This window comes from Myodes glareolus, chromosome 6, assembly GCF_982192425.1.
Source record: "Myodes glareolus chromosome 6, mMyoGla1.1, whole genome shotgun sequence".
NCBI classification, from domain to species: Eukaryota; Metazoa; Chordata; class Mammalia; order Rodentia; family Cricetidae; genus Myodes; species Myodes glareolus.
In genome coordinates, this window is record NC_142031.1 from 83,692,492 (window position 1) to 83,709,417 (window position 16,926).

Consider the following 16,926-nt stretch of genomic DNA (forward strand, 5'->3'; position numbering starts at 1 on the left):
GGCAGCAGGGCCAGGCTACCTCAGTGTCTCACCAAGCTCTTCTTCATCCTTCATAATAATTCTATTTTATTGGAAACTAGAATGACAATAGCCAGGTCACGCTTGCTGAATGGCTCGCTGGTCATGGTGACACTGTAGGTTAGATCCTCTGGATTACAGTTGGCTACATCTTATTCCACCTGTGCACACTACTCAGAGAGAAGCCCCTCAGAGCATTTGGGTTGTCAGGCTGGTAACGTGCACTGATTGTCCAAGTTAATCTGCACAGCCCTAAGCCAGGAACATCAGTGCACCTGAGAGAAGAATTCATGGTCCTTGCTATCCAAGGGTAGACAATTTAGCTGGAAACTCAACACATCCAGTAAAAGATTTTGAGACCAAGCAAGCACTGGATCCTTACCTATACCCAAAGGTATTGGTAAGGATTACCTATACCCAAAGCTTTGGACACCCCCAAAGCTACTAGGCATGGTTCACTGACCTTTTGAGGAAACTGCATTTGGATGCCCCTACTCTTGGGAGATTACAAAGAAAGTCCCTGCTCTCTAAAGCTTTTGGCTTTTGGCTAACTAGGAGCCACAAGTTCCAAAGGTTGAGGAATTTTGGCTTCTCCTCCTCCTTCTCCTCCTCCTCTTCTTCTCCTTCTTCTTTTCGAGTCAGTATTTCTCTGTGCAACAGCCCTGGCTGTCCTGAAACTTGCTCTGTCGCCCAGACTGGCCTCGAACTCACAGAGATCTACCTGCCTCTGTCTCCCAAGTGCTGGGATTAAAAGCACATGCCACCACCACCTGGCCCTTGGTTGTTCTTTATCGAAAAGAAAACAAAGGTGAGAAAAGAAAAGTTTCAGAGATAAAAGAAAAGAAGGCACAGGGTGGCAATGTCCTTCCTGAGTGGAATTCCCCAGAGTATCCTCCAGGATGGGTGCTCGCTACAGAGAGAAAAGTAGCCTGGGTCTGGTTCTGAAGAGGTTCTAACTATAGCTCACTCCTGCTCCAGTCTACCTAAAGCACCACTGTATTACAGCCCAGCACAGAGAACATGGCAGCTTTAGAGCGAGTAGTGATGCACAGAGGTATTTCCACACCTGAGCACCCTGCACGCAAGCGTTTTCCACTGATGGCACATGCACAAGAGTCACTTAGAGGACAAAGGGCTTCCTCCGGGGCTGGAGAATCCTGGGGAATCTGTGGGGGAAATGGGCTTCTTGGTGTATTACATTCTTCAGTCTGTTCTTCCTGCCTCATGACTGGTGGGCTGCATAAATCTCAGGGCAACCCTGGCTGGGTAGAATCTTTCCACTGGGTTTTAAGGAATAAATATTTCTTTGTGTGACAGTTGGCTTTCCAGACTCTCAGCAATGGTGAGGACCTCTCGGGAGTGGAAGGCCACTTCTGCCGATGGAAGTGCAGGAGGCTGGGAGATAGAGCCTCGGCTGGTGGTTGAGCACAGAAGACTTTGTTGGGCTTTAGATAGCTCAGCACTGGGGATAAATCATTTTTCTACTACTTTATCCATGTAGAAGCTGCCAGCACCCGTGACTAAAGCTGCAATGCCCTGCCTCCGGGAGTCACATCAAGGGGAACTATGGGATGGCAGCATGATCCCTGAGAAGGGCCACTAAGAGCAGGCCAGAAGCCATTGAGGAACTGCAGTCTAGTCAGCACAGGGGTCTTGGGGATCCTTTGTGACACGTGATCTTACGAAATGGGATCTTGAAATACATATGTGTATATATATATATAATATATATATGTATGTATGTAAGTATATATATATGTGTGTACATATATATGTGTATACACATGCATGCACAAATATTTTACCCAAAGTCAGTTTTTTAGACTTCAGTAATCTAGAAAATTGCTATAATTTTCTCTATATAAATATATATATGAAACACATAAAATTCACATTGCCATAATTCTTTCTTCAAATAAGACACAGCATATGTATTACATACCCACATGTACACATGCACACTCTGAGCTGATCAAAATATCCTGGAATTCTCGGTGACTCATAAGGCATGCCAATGTGACTCCTGGAAAGAAGGGGACGTTTTGATTCTCCCAGAAGCCTTGGGTTCCAGGAGGGCCATGTGTGAAGCATGTTGGCTTAATAATGCCCCGTCTCTGGGAAAGTCACAGCCTTGGCTCAGGGAGTTGACAACAAAGCTCCCGGCCACAGGAAACTCGGAAGTTTCCTCGCAGGGCACCCAATATTCCTGTGAACTAGAGCCAAACAGTTCAGGATTTTTCTGTCAGCACCTCTTCCCTGCTTGTCTGGGTCCAAAGGTTTAGACTGGCAGTTCTTCTGACATTCTGACATTAAAATCGTCTGCAGAATAAAGACAACAATTTCCTCCCATCGAACCAAAGCTATAGATCCAGAAAATGGATGTGAGAGAAAAACAAACAAGTAAATGAAAGGAATAGTATCTAGAATATTCCTGATGTGAAAACTACAGAGGTGAAGCATGGCTGTCCAGCTCAGGCACTCGTAAAAGTCAAGGCTGGAATGGACAAGGTACTGATAGCGCTTCCAGAGCTCTGGTTTACAGTGGGGAAGTAAAGCAGTTACCTTACTGTCATGTTCTCCTGCTGCCACTGCCACTGCCACTGCCTCTCAGGGAATTACTGCCCTGGCCCATGCTGGGAGGGAGCCCTCTCCATGACACAAAGGAGAATACAATGCCATCCTTCCCCATGCCCAGGTTTGTGGCTGGAAAACTTAACTATAGAGACCTGCCTGTGCAGTTCAGGGCATTTTCTCCGCTAATGTTTAAGTATACGGAGCCTCTTCATAAGGCCCAAAGTGTTCCAATAAGAAGCCTAGAAAGGAAAACCGAGTCCAGGGAGCATTGTGCCTGAAGGGGGACATTTGATGACCAGTGGGAGCAATACTACCCATGGCTTGAGCACCTGCTGGATCCTGACCCCATTCTATGAGAGAGGAGCCACTACCAACATTTTACAGGTGAGGAAACTCCAACTGAGAACAGAGAAGACTTCACAAGGTCAGTTAAGTGGCAGTCTGCTATTTAAACACAAGGTTGCTCGGCCTCAAATTCAAGTTTTGTATTTAATAATAGACTATAGAACAAACAAACAAACAAACAAACAAAAAAAGAGAATGTTCACAGTGACTACAGAAGAAATCAGTTTAGAACTATATTGTTATGCATTTAGGGTAATTACTCCCAACCTTTATGCAGAGATGGGAATGGAATGTGTAAATCAGTTATGAACTCCATGAAGCAATTAGATAGTAATCATAGTAGTGGCTAATAGCTGTACTTACTGCCAACCCAAATAATGTGCTAAGTATTTAAGTGCTTTATCTTACTTAATCCTCAAAACCTCCCAGGGCAGGGAGGTGCAGGGCACTGATCATGCCCCAGATTCTAGGACACACTTTGTTTTCACATTTTAACAAATTGGAAATTATATACATCTTACAATTACAAATGGCAATCTCTTTGTGCGCGTGTGCGTGTGTGTTTTGTCCATAAGAAAACAATTCTAACATGATGGCTCATATAAGATGAAAGAAAAGAGAAAAACAAGTAATAAAGAAAGCCATATAATCTGTGAAACTGGAAACTGCATTTCTTATTTCTGAAAAACTTGGGGAAGGTTTTCTTTTTTTTGCTTTTTTTTTAAGTTGAATATAGAATAGTGATACCTGTAAGCTAAGGAGGGAAGATAAAAGAAGGCTGGATTTGATCAGCGCATTCTATATACATAGATTAATACAGCAGATTGAATCCCATCAATGTATACATTAGTATGTGTTAATAAAGAAGTACAAGGGAAAAGGAAGGACATCATTGAGATTAATAAACAGGTTGTTGATGGCTCTTCTTGTTTGCCAACTTGACTGCATCTGGAATTAACTAAAACCCAAGTGGCTGCATCTATCTGTGAGGGATTTTTCTTGATTACATCACTTGAAGTGGGAAGACCCACCCTTAAATCTGGGCCACACCTTCTGGTGGCAGCCCACATAAAGGACTGGGAAGAAGGAAGGAGGTTTTCTTTCTTTGCCTGCTTGCTCTTGTTCTCGCTGGCAAGCCCATTCCTCCACTGGCTGCAGAGCCTACTTCTTTGGGATTCTGGTGTATACTGAAGACCAGCTGAGTCATCTAGCCACATGGACTGAACAACTATGGGATTCTTGAACTTTTCATCAGGAGACAACCATTTTTGGAATAGCTAGACCACAGCCCGTAAGCCACTCTAATAAATCCTATATATATACATATTTTCATTCTGTTGGTTCTGTTTCTCCAGAGAACCCTGACTAACACAGAGATCAACTCTTTAAAATGACCTAAAAATGCTAAGCAGCAACAACAGAACGGGTGAAACACATAAAGGCAGACACTAGCGGGACTTGAATGCACAGGTTCATATACAACACCCACTTAACAAGAAGGGTGGATGGAGACAGGTGCGGGTGATAACCTGCAGAGAGTAGATCCCTTGTTTGCTGTTGGCAGACATCTAACATGGTACAGCGACTTTGGAAAAACAGGTAATTTCTCTCTTTTTTTTTCTTTTGGTTTTCTCAAGACAAGGTTTCTCTGTGTAGTTCTGGATGTTCTGGAACTCACTTTGTAGACCAGGCTGGACTCGAACTCACAGAGATCCGCCTGCCTCTGCCTCCTGAGTGCTGGGATGAAAGGCGTGTGCTACCACTGCCTAGCCTGCAAGTTCTCAAACAACTAAACATTTGACTTAGCAGGTCATGCATAGGTACACATCCAAGAGAAGGAAAAATGCATGTTTAATCAAATATTATATATTAATACTTTTACTAGTGATAGAAGTGACTCAAGTGATCATTAAGTAATTAATAAATTAAGAAGTATAGCACAGCCACACATGAAAGACGACCACGACCTGGGATGAATTACTGGTGCACGCTACAGGATAGATTTTGAAGCACCATGTTAATTAAAGAAGCCACTTACTAAAGATCGCATATTGTATGATTCCATTTATAGGAGATGTTCCCAACAGGATATTTATAAAGAGGCAGAAAAGTGGCCTCCAAGGTCACGGAAAGGACGGAGAATGGTGATTTGAAGGAATGGAATTTCCTTCACGGCTGCAGTAAGAAGGCTCCAAGGTGGGTTCAAAGATAGTTACACGACTTTCTGAATGTACCAGAAACAATCAGCGTGTTAATGGGTGGTTCCTAAATTCTGTGAATGGCATCCCCACAAACTGCTAACAAAGGCTACTGAATTGAAAAATTGAAAAGATAAATCCCCTCCTGCAGTGATAATTCATGTCTACAGAAAGTCAATACAGATATAGATGGCTTTGATAGCTGTAAAATTTACTTGATCAAATTGATATCGATGAGTTGTTCTATCTAACAACAATAGACTATAAATTCTTAAGCTTGCATGAAACATTCATCATGATACATTATTGTCTAGGCTACAAAGGCCTATATTTTATTTAAAAACATTAAAATTAACAAAGAATAAAATCATATTGGAATAAAATTAGATATCAGTAACAGAAATAGAAGAAAAAATTCAAAGTAATACACTTACAAACTATACATGAGTCAAAATCTCAAGAAAAATTTTTAAAATTTTAAATAAAAGTGAAAATACAGCTTACTAAAATCAGTTGTCTAAAGAGAAATTTACACATTATATAATTGGACATATTATAAAATAAGACTTAAAGTGTATAAGCTAGGTCTTCAGAAACTAGAAAAAGAGCAACATTTTTAAAGTTAAAGCAAACAGAAACAGACCAACAAAAATTGGGGCATCAATCGTTGAAACCACAAACAGGAAAAGAGCAGAGAAATCCAGTAAGATCAAAACTTGCTTCTCAGAGAGTAAGAGACTGCAGGGTGCTCGGCCCTAAGGGGAACCTGGCACAGGTTCAGGGAACACTGCAGAAGAAGAACCAGAAAAAGTGCTGGAGCCAGAGGCAGTGGGTGACTACAAGCGTTGGAGCATCTTCTGGACACAGCAGGGCAGATGCACACAGCAACTTGGAAGCTGTGACAGCAAGCACAAGACCCGAGCAAGCCTAACCCAGAGCATGAAGGAGTTGGGCGCACGATTCTAGTCCTAGCTGTGGAGCTACTGACAGCTGTTAGCCGCTGGAAAAGGGAGAGAAGGTGATCTTTAGGAGTGTACTCCCTGGTGAATTGATCACTTTTCAGTGGGAGACCACACTGGGACCGCACAAACCGGTCTTGAAGGATGAAAAAAAAGAAAAGAAACGTTTGGTGGGAAGGGAGAGGGGAGTGGATCTGAGAAGAGTGAGTATTATCAAAATATGTTGTATGGAACTCTCAAAGAACTAACTAAAACATAATTTTATTTTAATGTACCTCTAGCTGGCTAACCAATAAAGAAAAAGAGAGAAAATAAAGGATGAGTAACGAGAACAGAAAGGTGGATCCTTCTGTCTCGCAGCTCCTTCCCCGCCCGCGATTGCAGAACGAGCCGCCACACTGCTGCTTGAGATAAACTTCTAAACCACAGCATTCAAGTTTTTCTAAAAACTAGAGAAATGCATTCATGGGGACCGGATGTGTCCCTTTTGGGTCTGGACTGAGCACTTGATCAGTTGTCCCACGGTGACCCTTCAAGTCATCACGAACACTCCTTTCTGGAGAGCTGCGCTTGCCTCGGAGTGGCAGCTTCTGCACTGGCCCCAGATTTGCGCGTGGAGGTCTGTGAGGCAGACAAGATATCCCAGCCACTGCTCTGTCTCCTTGGGAATCCTAAGCAGGAGAAGCACGTGACCTCCTAGTAGCGGTGCATGGCGTGGTGCACCACCGACAGGTCCTGAATGCTCAGGCGAAGAGTGGGTGGATCCTGTGCACCCAGAGTAAGATGGAGCACCATGAAATATTCATGGAGTCTCATCAGCTGCAGACCAGGACCTTGGTGTACCCTGACATGACGGCCTAGGAATTGATACTCCTAAAGTTTGGCAGTGTGACCCTCTAAGCAATGCCACATATTTGAGGTCCTTTTCCCCCCTCTGTCTAGAGACTGAGCAGAGAAAGATAGAAATCCAGAGAAAGATGAACGTGCCCTATGAAAGTTTGAACATCATTTGAATGTAATTAAAACATTTTGAAATCAGGGTCTTGTGTAGCTAAAGATGATCTTGAACTTCTGATCCTCTCGCCTTTACCTCTTGAGTGCTGAGGTGACAGGCATACTCCATCACACTTGGCTTATGGGCTTCTGGGAACAGAACACGGGGCTTCATCTGTGCCTAGCAACACTCTAACAACTGAATTACCTCTCCAGCCTCTAAAATTGCCGAAGTAGGCAGGTGGCTCAATAGCTTTGATGTGTTGATAATGGTGCATTTTCTGGGAATCACTCTCAAACAGTGGGGTGCGGTGGCTCAAATTTGTAACCCCAATTACAATCAATTACAGTCAAATTTTGGAGACTGACCTAAGGAGGGCAATCATGAGTTTGTTAGCCTGGGTTTGTTGAGACATTGGCTGCAAAAGGATTGGGCAGCAGGGGGTGGGGAGGGGGCAATGGAGGGATAAATAAGGACAAGAAAACTCTCTCCAATAAAGAAAGTTCTTGAAGAAGTACGGATTACAGAATGCTGAAGTGGAAAAGATCAACACAAACCAGTCTAAGAAAATTGTAATATCTTCCCCCAAATGCGCAAATACTTCTCACGTGCTTTTAAATGTCAAAGTCTGAATTCAAACCCCAAGGGATGCTCTCATAGACGCCTGACATCCCAGGGTCTTTTTCTTCTTTCTGCCTTCCATCGATTCTTCTGTGATCTGCTGTGTGGCCTGGGGAGGCCTAGCTTTGTGCAGGTGTTCTCGGAGTCTCCTGCCCATCCTTCATGGTCTGGCTGCACTTGTCTGTTGGCCTGCAGTTCTAAGCGCACTGGCTGGTGGGTCCTGACTCCTCTATCTGGTGCTCCAGGGACACCATGGAGCATCATCCCACCCTTTCTCCCTAGCATCTCTAAACACCACCACAGCTGCATACCGGCCACTGAGGCAACGCTCTGGTGTTCCTGCTGCCCATGGAGGAGGCCTACACCAGCCTCCTGGCCATCAGCCAGAAATGCCGTCTGCAGGAGATAAGCCTCCCAAGAAATACAGTAGACCTCTGCCGAAATTCCTGGCTGTCACCCTGGCTGACAGAACAGAATCTGAGACGGCATGAAAGCCTTTGCAGACTATCTCCAGGCTCACATAAGGCGCAAGTGCAGACTCCTCTTCAGACCAAGGGAGCCTGTCTTCTCTGGGCTTGCTGGCAGTTTTGCCCTGCTGAGGATGCCCAGGGTGCCACAGCTGAGGGAAAAGTGGCTTCTAGAATTTGTACCTGTGGACATCCTTACAGACATAATTCCATTTAAATATAAAACTAAATAAAAGCAGAGGGAGAAACTTTGGGAACAAAAAAAAAAGAAAGAAAAGAAAAGAAAACAGAAAATGAAGGGACAAGATAATTTGTTAAAAATAAAGCTTGGTTGCAGCAGAAGGCCCAAAAAGAAAAGGAAGAAGATGAATGGGAAAAAGAAGAGGTGTGTGGTTCTGTTACCAGTGACAAGGACATGGAGGAACATTTATGACACAAGGGTCTTGAAAAGGTTGAAGAAAGCTAAAATCGTGAAAGGTGAGTTTGAGAAGGGCTGTTGGTGGACACACAGTAAAGGAACTGCCCAGCGGACAGGCTGGGGAGGGGACAGCTGACCCCTGAGCCTCAGGTGAAGGTCCCCACACACCTGCCCTTACTGCAGAACGTCAGGAGACATCCCAGAAGACTTCTGGAAAACTGTCTGCTCTTGGGGGGGGGGAGGGGAGGGGACAGGGGGGTCAACGAAGAGGACTGCACTCATGTCAATACTGCAAGCCCCCCAGAGTCTCCAAGAAAAGTGTGTAGGTGTAAATAGAAGATATCAGTGTTTGCTGTGATTAATCGAGATTATTTTCTCAGGTGATCTTTGTACTTTATTATACTTAGTTTCTTCTTAAAACATTAAGTATACTTGATTTTTAGGAAAAAAAGAAATTCAAAGATGTCACTACTATTGAATATGTGAACACTAAAATCAAGGAACACTAAGAATAATTCCATGTTCACAAACTTGATAATTAACGGGATAGACTAATTTCTTGAAAGAAACAACCTGCTAAGTCATAGGGAAAACATAATGCAATTAGGCCTCTATTTGTTTAAAATTTGTATTTGTATGTATTTATTTTTGTTTTGTTTTGTGAGACTAAGTCTTGCGATCTAGTACTGACTGGCCTGATACTCACTCTGTAGCTCAGGTTTGTCTTGAACTCATGGCAATACCTCTTCCTCAGTCCTTCGAGGCATATGCTACCACATACATATCAATAATCAATAATTTATAACCTTCCTAACTCCCTCGAGGATGTCAGCATGAGCCCAATTTAGAAGCAGACAAAGACACTGCCAAAAGTAAACCAACAGTCAGCAAATACAGCAATGAACAGGAAGGAGCAAATACCAAACCAAGAAGGATTTAGTTTAAGCATTCAAGGCTGTTCTGCCTCCAGAAAACAGTGCACTGTACATGTTCCTAAAGAGGAAAACACTGCAACTGATAAAGTAAAAGCATCCAACAAAAGTGAATACCTATTAATGATAAAAGCTCTCAGAAAACTAGAAATGGAAAAGAACATAGTGAACTTGACAAAGAACAACTTCAAAAAAAACCTCCCAGAATATCTGTTTAATGGTAAAACAAGCAAGCAAACAAACAAAAACCCAAAAAACTAGGCTACTTTCCCACTAAAATCATGAGAATTTCCTCTCCCATTATTAGTGTCCAACATTGTACTGAAAATTCTTGTTACTGTGATAAAATCAGAAATGAAATTGAGTTTATGAACTATGAAGAAATTCATAGAATTTACAGATTATAACAGTTATCTGTACAGAAAATCTGAAATAATTGATCAAAACTCCCTGGAATTGATAAACGAGTAGAAGGCTAACATATAGAAGTCAACTGATTTGTTGTATACTTTAATATAAGAAATATCATTTTAATAGCACATCTAGATTAACTATTGACTGCCAACCTACCAAAATTTATGAATAACTTCTGTATGAAAAATTGCAGACCTCTGATAAAAGAAATCAAAGGCTATAGATGTGGACAGATTTTCCAAATTCATGGTTGTAAGGCACCATATTATGAGGTCAGTTCTTGCCAATTCAGTCTATAGGCTCAATACAACTTGAAAAGAAATACCACAAAACTAATCAGTGTAGTGACATTTTATTTGTATTTTAATAAGTAAAGATTGCCTGAAGATCAGAGAGTAAAACAGCCCCACTGGTCAGTCTTACAGACCAGGCAATGGTAGCACATACATCTTTAATCACAGTAGCCACACTAGTTGCCATAGAAACCAGATGGTGCATGCCTTTATTCCCAGTCCTAGAGAGGATTATAAGTAAGACCGGAGGAGACAGCTCTCAGTCTCAGCCTCATTCGGAGATAGCTGGAGGCAGTGTCACCAATTTCAAATTGAGGTAGAGGTAAGAGCCAGTGGCTGGCTGTTCTGCTTTTGTGACATTCTGGTTGAACCCCAATTTTTCTCTCTCAGCTTTTATTAATCGTATATCAAACAGATATCAGCCGATAAATTCTGATAGCTAAGAATTTTCCTGAAGTTTCTATTCAGAGGCAAAAGACATAGAATTTCACAGTATCAATGCTCATCCTCAATGCACACAGACTTAAAATCATTGAAAAAGTTGAGGAGTCCCAGGAAGGAATGAAAAGTGTGACAAAATAGTTTGTACTGTAAGTGCATACAGTTAATTCACAAAGGGCATGAGGGAGAAAGGGCAATAACAAAGTACAAAATTAATGGACTCTGTAAAACAATGGACACAAAGATACATAAGCTTCGTACTTGTTATCAGCTGAATTACATCTCTAAACTTCATTCACAGAAGCCCTAAGCCTTAGTATACCAGTCTATGACTGCATTAGAAGAGAAAGCCTTTAAAGAAATCATTTAATTAAAATAGGACCATCCAAAGTGGACCTTAATCTAATCCGATTGTTTTCCTTCTAAAAACAGGACAATTGTAAATATTTGTGTACATAGAAAGACAACCACAGAAATAAGCACGGGGGTGAGTGGGATGGGAAGGGGGGCTGGTTATCTCACTCAGGGGGGATCAGCCTTTTCCTTTTGGCCCTCATAGAAAAACCTTGTCAGTATCTTGATCTTAGAAAATACTAATTCCTGTGGTTTAAGTCACCTAGTCTGGGATATTGTGATATAATAGCTCCAATTTAGTGAGCAAGGAAAGAAGCTGTTCCCACACGTCTATTTGGGCATCAATTCTGGTATCGCTATGCATGTTATGGTTTGGATTCGGAATGGCCCAACAGACTCATGTTTTGAGTACCTGGCCTACAGTCTACGGTGCTATTTTGAAGTTTTGGAGTCTGCTGGGGATGGAGACTAACTGGCTGGAGTAGGTCATTAGAAGTGGCCTGGCTCTAGCCCTAATCTCCATTTCTGTCTGCCACCACGTGAACAGACACTGGTACAAACAGCTGCCATTTCTTCTCTGCCATGAAGGGTTGAGACCCTTAAGAAACTGAGCAAAAAATACAATTTTTTTCCTCTCAATTGTCTCTGCCAGGTACATGTTTACAGTGCACATTTAATAAGTACTGGGAGTGAACAAGTACAGCGGGTAGAATGGATAAGAGATGATAGGAGCCAGTTTTAGCCCCCTCCCTTTAAACATTTTCCCCTCTTTGAGAATTTTGTATTTTTAATCATATTCACCCCCACTCCTCCAGCCCTCGTCAGACCCACCCCCCTTCCCTGCCCATCTCACACTGTGAACTTCTCCCGCCCCTTCTGACCCACCAGTGTCCGTTTGCTTTGCCCAGATACTCTTGGCTGTGGCCTTCCACTAAAACATGGTCCTCTTACCAGGGACGATACGTTAGAGGAAACTGGCTTTTCCTTTCCTAGAAGATAACAATTGCTAATAACTCCTTGGTTCATGGTAGTAATGTGTGCCCACCTTCTGTCTTCACACCGGGGTTGGGTCTGGCTTGTGCTGTTAGAGTTACATGTGCATCTGGCCTGAGTTATATGTAAGTTCTATGTCCAGGAGATAATGCTGAGTTGCCTGACTCCACCCCCGACCTCATTACAATGACCCCTGAGCCTTTGGAGGAGAGGATTCAGTATATATGGTCCATTTAGACCTGGGCATTCTGAAATTTTCTCAGGTTTTGTTTTTTTTTTTAACTGTCAGATTGTGAGTGTCCAGATAAGGGGAGCTAGAATGACCCATGGGGAGCAGATTAGAACTGGAGCCATTGCATAAACTTATGTTTAGCTTGACATAGACAGACATGTTATACATAGACATAGAGATATGTTTGTAAGTATGCAATTCCTTGATTTGTCATCTGAGAGAACCTGAAATTGATGTGGGATTCCCCTCTATATGCTATGAAAATGTTTTATTATCACTGGTTAATAAAGAAGTCACTATGGCCTATGGTAGGGCAGGATAGAGCTAGGAAGGAAAACTAAACTGAATGTAGGAAGAAAGAAGGCAGAGTCAAGGAGATGTCATGTAGCTGCTGAAGGAGAAGGATGCTGGAAGCCATAGTCTTGCAGTGATACACAGACTAATAGAAATGGGTTAATTTAAGATATAAGAGCTAGCTAGAAATATGCCTGAGTCATTGGTCAAACACTGTTGTAATTAACATAGTTTCTGTGTGATTATTTTGGCCTGGTCAGCCAGGAATTAAAGAGCAATCTCCGTTTACATGAGGTAAATGAAACCCCATTGGCTAAAAGCAGGCAAGTTTCTAATAATCCAGGAATCCCTGGCAAAATGACTGATTCTGGCATTGGTGCACAAAATATGCAAGAGAATCCTGAAGGACATTGTAGTACCAGAAAATAAGAAAGTGCTTGAAACAAACAGGCTAACCACGGTGGTGTGTGAGTGTGCGCGAGTGTGTGAGCGTGTGCGCGCGTGCTCACACAGGCAATAGAGGAGTTCATGGAAACAATTCCAAACGAAATCCTGAAGAACTGAAAAATAATGCAAAGTAGTATTGGGTTATAATTCAAGGTATAAGATAAGTATCTCTGGATCCACACAGATATAAGTATGAAGTGAATAAAATACTGTATCTTCACATAAGAAAATTCTAAGCAATGGAGTAATCTAAGTAATTGCACTCAGTACAAGCCCCCACTTTTTAAGCTTGAATGTAGTAGACCAACCTCCTTCCAAAACTACAGAGTAAAAGGAGGAAAACAACAGATTCACAAGGGAGCCACCAGGCAGACACTGCCTCACTGATGGTCACAGTCAACAGGACCTCAGGGACACCAGGTTCCTTCACTAGGATGTGATGAAGACCGTCTTTTCTCTGGGGTATTGCTCTCCAAAAGCCACAGCCACAGTCTACCTGTGAAAACCACTGGACAACTTCCAGTGGAGAGAAAGAGAGCCAGCATCCCTCATACTGTCGAGATCGTCACAACACAGGAAGTCTGAAAACTCACAGCCAAGAGGAGCCTAAGAACACCGTGCCCACTGACTGTCCTGTGCTGTGCTATTCTAGATGGGATCCTGGGGGTGAACAAACAAAAAGGATACTAGGTAATGTGGGGATTTAAATAAAGTATCTCTACTGGTCTGTTAGCTATGACAAAACCCCATACTACTTTAGATGTCATCTTAGACATTTTTATCACCTTTGACAAGCACCCATGAAAAGCAATTTCAGAGGACCAGGCTCAGTGTTGGCTGCATGTGTTGCTTTGGACCCCAGGTGGGGCAGAGTATCACGTGGCAGAGACTGCTCCACTCCTGGTGGTCAGGAAGCAGAGAGGGAGAGACAAGGAAAGAGTCAGGGCCCCTTGGCATCCTTCAAAGAAATGCCCAATGTCTTTGTTTTTCCCACCAGGCCTCAATTTCCACAGACATTTTCAAATGTCTCTTCAAGTTTTGAATCCAGCAAGGGGATAAACTTCTGATTAGGTCACTGCCCTCACGGTCTGATCATCTCTGGAAATGCCCTTGCAGACAGAACCAGAGGTCTGTGGCACTTGTCTCTGAGGCTTCTCTCCATCCAATCAAAGTTTAGGGAACAAGACATCTATGTGTATGCTAGCCCTGACGATATTTCTCAAGGGCTGCTCCTTCCTCCTCCCCATCGCTCTTTCTGGAGACAAGATTTCTCACTGACCTGAGACTCGACACGAGGTTGGGCCAGCTAGTTATGCACCTAGGGATCTGCTCTGCCTCTTTAGCCCTGGAATGACAAGTGCATGCTGCCATTCGCAGGGGCTTTCTTTTCATATGTGGGGTCTAAGGATCAACCTCAGGTCCATGTGCTTACAAAGCAGTCACTCTACCGATGGAACTCTCTCTCCAGCCAAAATAAAAAGTAAAATAATAACAATAATAATAATAAAAAACCAATTGCTCTTAAAATCAGTGCTGTTCTAAATATACTGAATGAAGTCCAGAGCCGTGAGCAGGTAGTACAGGGCAGTTCCGTCTGTCTTCTGGGGAAATTTCTGCCTATTGGCCAGTGGAAAATGTACTCAAGTAGCATACCAGTAAATGACGGATGTGGCTCTCTGGTAGGTCAGGGAACTGCAGCTACAACCTTTAGTGACTGGTAGGATTTAATTACCCTGTCATGGCTGACAGTGAGCTGGGGCGAGAGGTCACAGGACAGCTTCCTTGCTGGGTCCTGTGGGATGGCATGTACTAGTTCACTGGAGCATACGACAAAATTGTCAGGAATCCGGTGAGCTGGTTGTTAAAAACTTGTAGCTGGAAACTGGCCGCGGGGAGAACATTTACGCCACAGAAATAAGAAAATGCTGCAAATCTGGTTTGCTTTGCATGGCTGGGAGTAGTTTATCAGCATACAGCATCAGAACCCTGGGGTCCTGACTCAAAATTCTGTCTTTGTCACTAAGAGACAGGGTGGCCTTGGATAAGTCTGAGTTTCAATTTGTTCATCTATATAAAAAAAATAAATGAAAGGGAGAGTGGCTGCCTCTCAAATTCTCTTTCATTTCTAAAATTCTAGGAAACAGCATGCCTATCATTTAGTTCCCACATACAATTCACCCCGAGATCATGCCAAAGCCCCTCCCCAGAGCCCCTTGCTTCCCAGGTCTCCCCTCACTGCCCACCAAGCTGCCTTTTGTGCTTTGGGCTTCAGTATATATTAGTTCTTCAGGCCCAAGGTCCATTTGGAGGTCCTTCCATTCCCATCCGTCATAGGAACCCTTTGCACACCCTGCTCTCTACCCTTCCTATACCCTCCACATCCTTTTCCTCTGACCACCTCTTGCCTACCCCTTCAGGCCTCTTTGGGAGAGGCTACTTCTTCCCCAAAGCCTTCCCGACTTCCTCTGGGCCAGCCTGGGGGACCTCACTGTGTTTCTCCGGCAGCACCTACACACTCCCTATCTTAACCCATATCGGTTTTATCGTTATGGCTTGTCTCATTGTCTGCTGTTCCCACCCAAGGGTCAAGAGGGCAGAGACTGGACGTCTCCTGTCCTGATCAGAGCATCCTGAAGCACACCTAGCACACCAAAGTGCCCTAGCAACCATTGTTACCCTGCTGTCAGGACAACACAGGCATTTTCCTGGTGGCTTCTCAACCACCTTCCCCTTCAAGAGATGGCAGATGAGTGTCTTTCCAGCACAGGAGCAAATGTCACCCCTGCTTCCAAGAGGCAGGTGCCTGTGAGGGCCTCAGTCCTGACAAGACCGAGAGTTCCCCAGCATGCATCTCTGTCCTTGGCTAGGCATTCTTGCATACAGGTGTAGTTCTTCAAGGTAGCGCGTTCACCAGAGGAGTAAATACTTAAATTGGCTACATCGGAGCCTTGAAAACTGTTTATTTTGTTAATTAGGGAGCTCTGTGAACAAATTGGATGGGAGGAGGGGACGACCTATCACTGGTATCATCTGCCAATGAACGCCCATGTTCTAAGGAACTATAGGAATCAAGGGCTATGGTCTTTAAACCCTCCCAAGAGGTTACCTCGGATACCAGGGCTTTCCAGACCCTCACAGAGATGATGAAGACAAATTTGTGATCCGCCTTTGGGTTATGGTCAAGGCATTCTCAGTCTTTGGGTCACAAAGCAAGCTCATCCTGTCTGGCCACCATATTGGATGGGTGGGGAAACTGAGGCCCTTCAAAAGAAAGTAATTTGTTCAAGGCCACAGAAGTAAGAGCTTTACCAGTTTCTGATCTGGGGCCTACTCTGGTGTTCTCTGCCCAGCAGCAATGCCTCAGTTAGACAAAGTAAGGACATGTGGCACAGGGCAGGGCACTCCAAACAAAGTCTGGGGAAAGGCTGGTCTAGCAAGAAGCCATGAAACATTTTACGCTGTGGCTGAATAGGTTCAGTGAACTCCTCTCTCCCGATCTCCAGCCTCCTTGGGGGTAGGCGCCTTTGCTTTGTCTTATTTTTGTAAACTAAAGAAACGCATAACTTAAACATTAAGAGATTGTGGTTCGTTAAGGGAAACCATTAATTTAGGATAATCCATGGGATACCTTAGGATCATTCAACCAAGAAATAGACACAGCTGAATGGGGGAACTGTTTTAATACACTGTCACATAAGCAATGTGAAGAGAGAAAGGAATGACTGGGTTTGCCGGAAAAGGCCAGGGGAAATAAGTTACCACTTCAAGGGTGAGAAGGAGGGAGCTAAGCAAGCAAAACCCAGTATATTCTAGGAAAAGTTCTGACATCCTTCAAAGCTCAGAGGAGGCTGGCTGCCTGGGGACTGTTGCTGCTCGGAAGGGAACCAGTGTCTGTTACGCTTGGATGTGTCATACCTGTTAGGCTCAAAGGT

General features: G+C 43.5%; 1 protein-coding gene across 5 annotated transcripts in view; it reads right to left on the bottom strand.

The window, feature by feature from the left end:
• Positions 1-16,926, bottom strand: part of Prkce (protein kinase C epsilon) — a 515,277-nt gene that overhangs the window by 78,171 nt on the left and 420,180 nt on the right. The window contains exon 12 of one of the 5 annotated variants that reach the window (XM_085690956.2): positions 5,703-6,715. The exons of the other annotated variants lie outside the window; for them this stretch is intronic. Coding sequence (XP_085547082.1) covers positions 6,544-6,715 — 172 coding nt within the window. The 3' untranslated portion in view covers positions 5,703-6,543. Of the gene's footprint in view, positions 1-5,702; positions 6,716-16,926 lie in introns of those variants that run through there. 5 annotated transcript variants of the gene reach the window in all.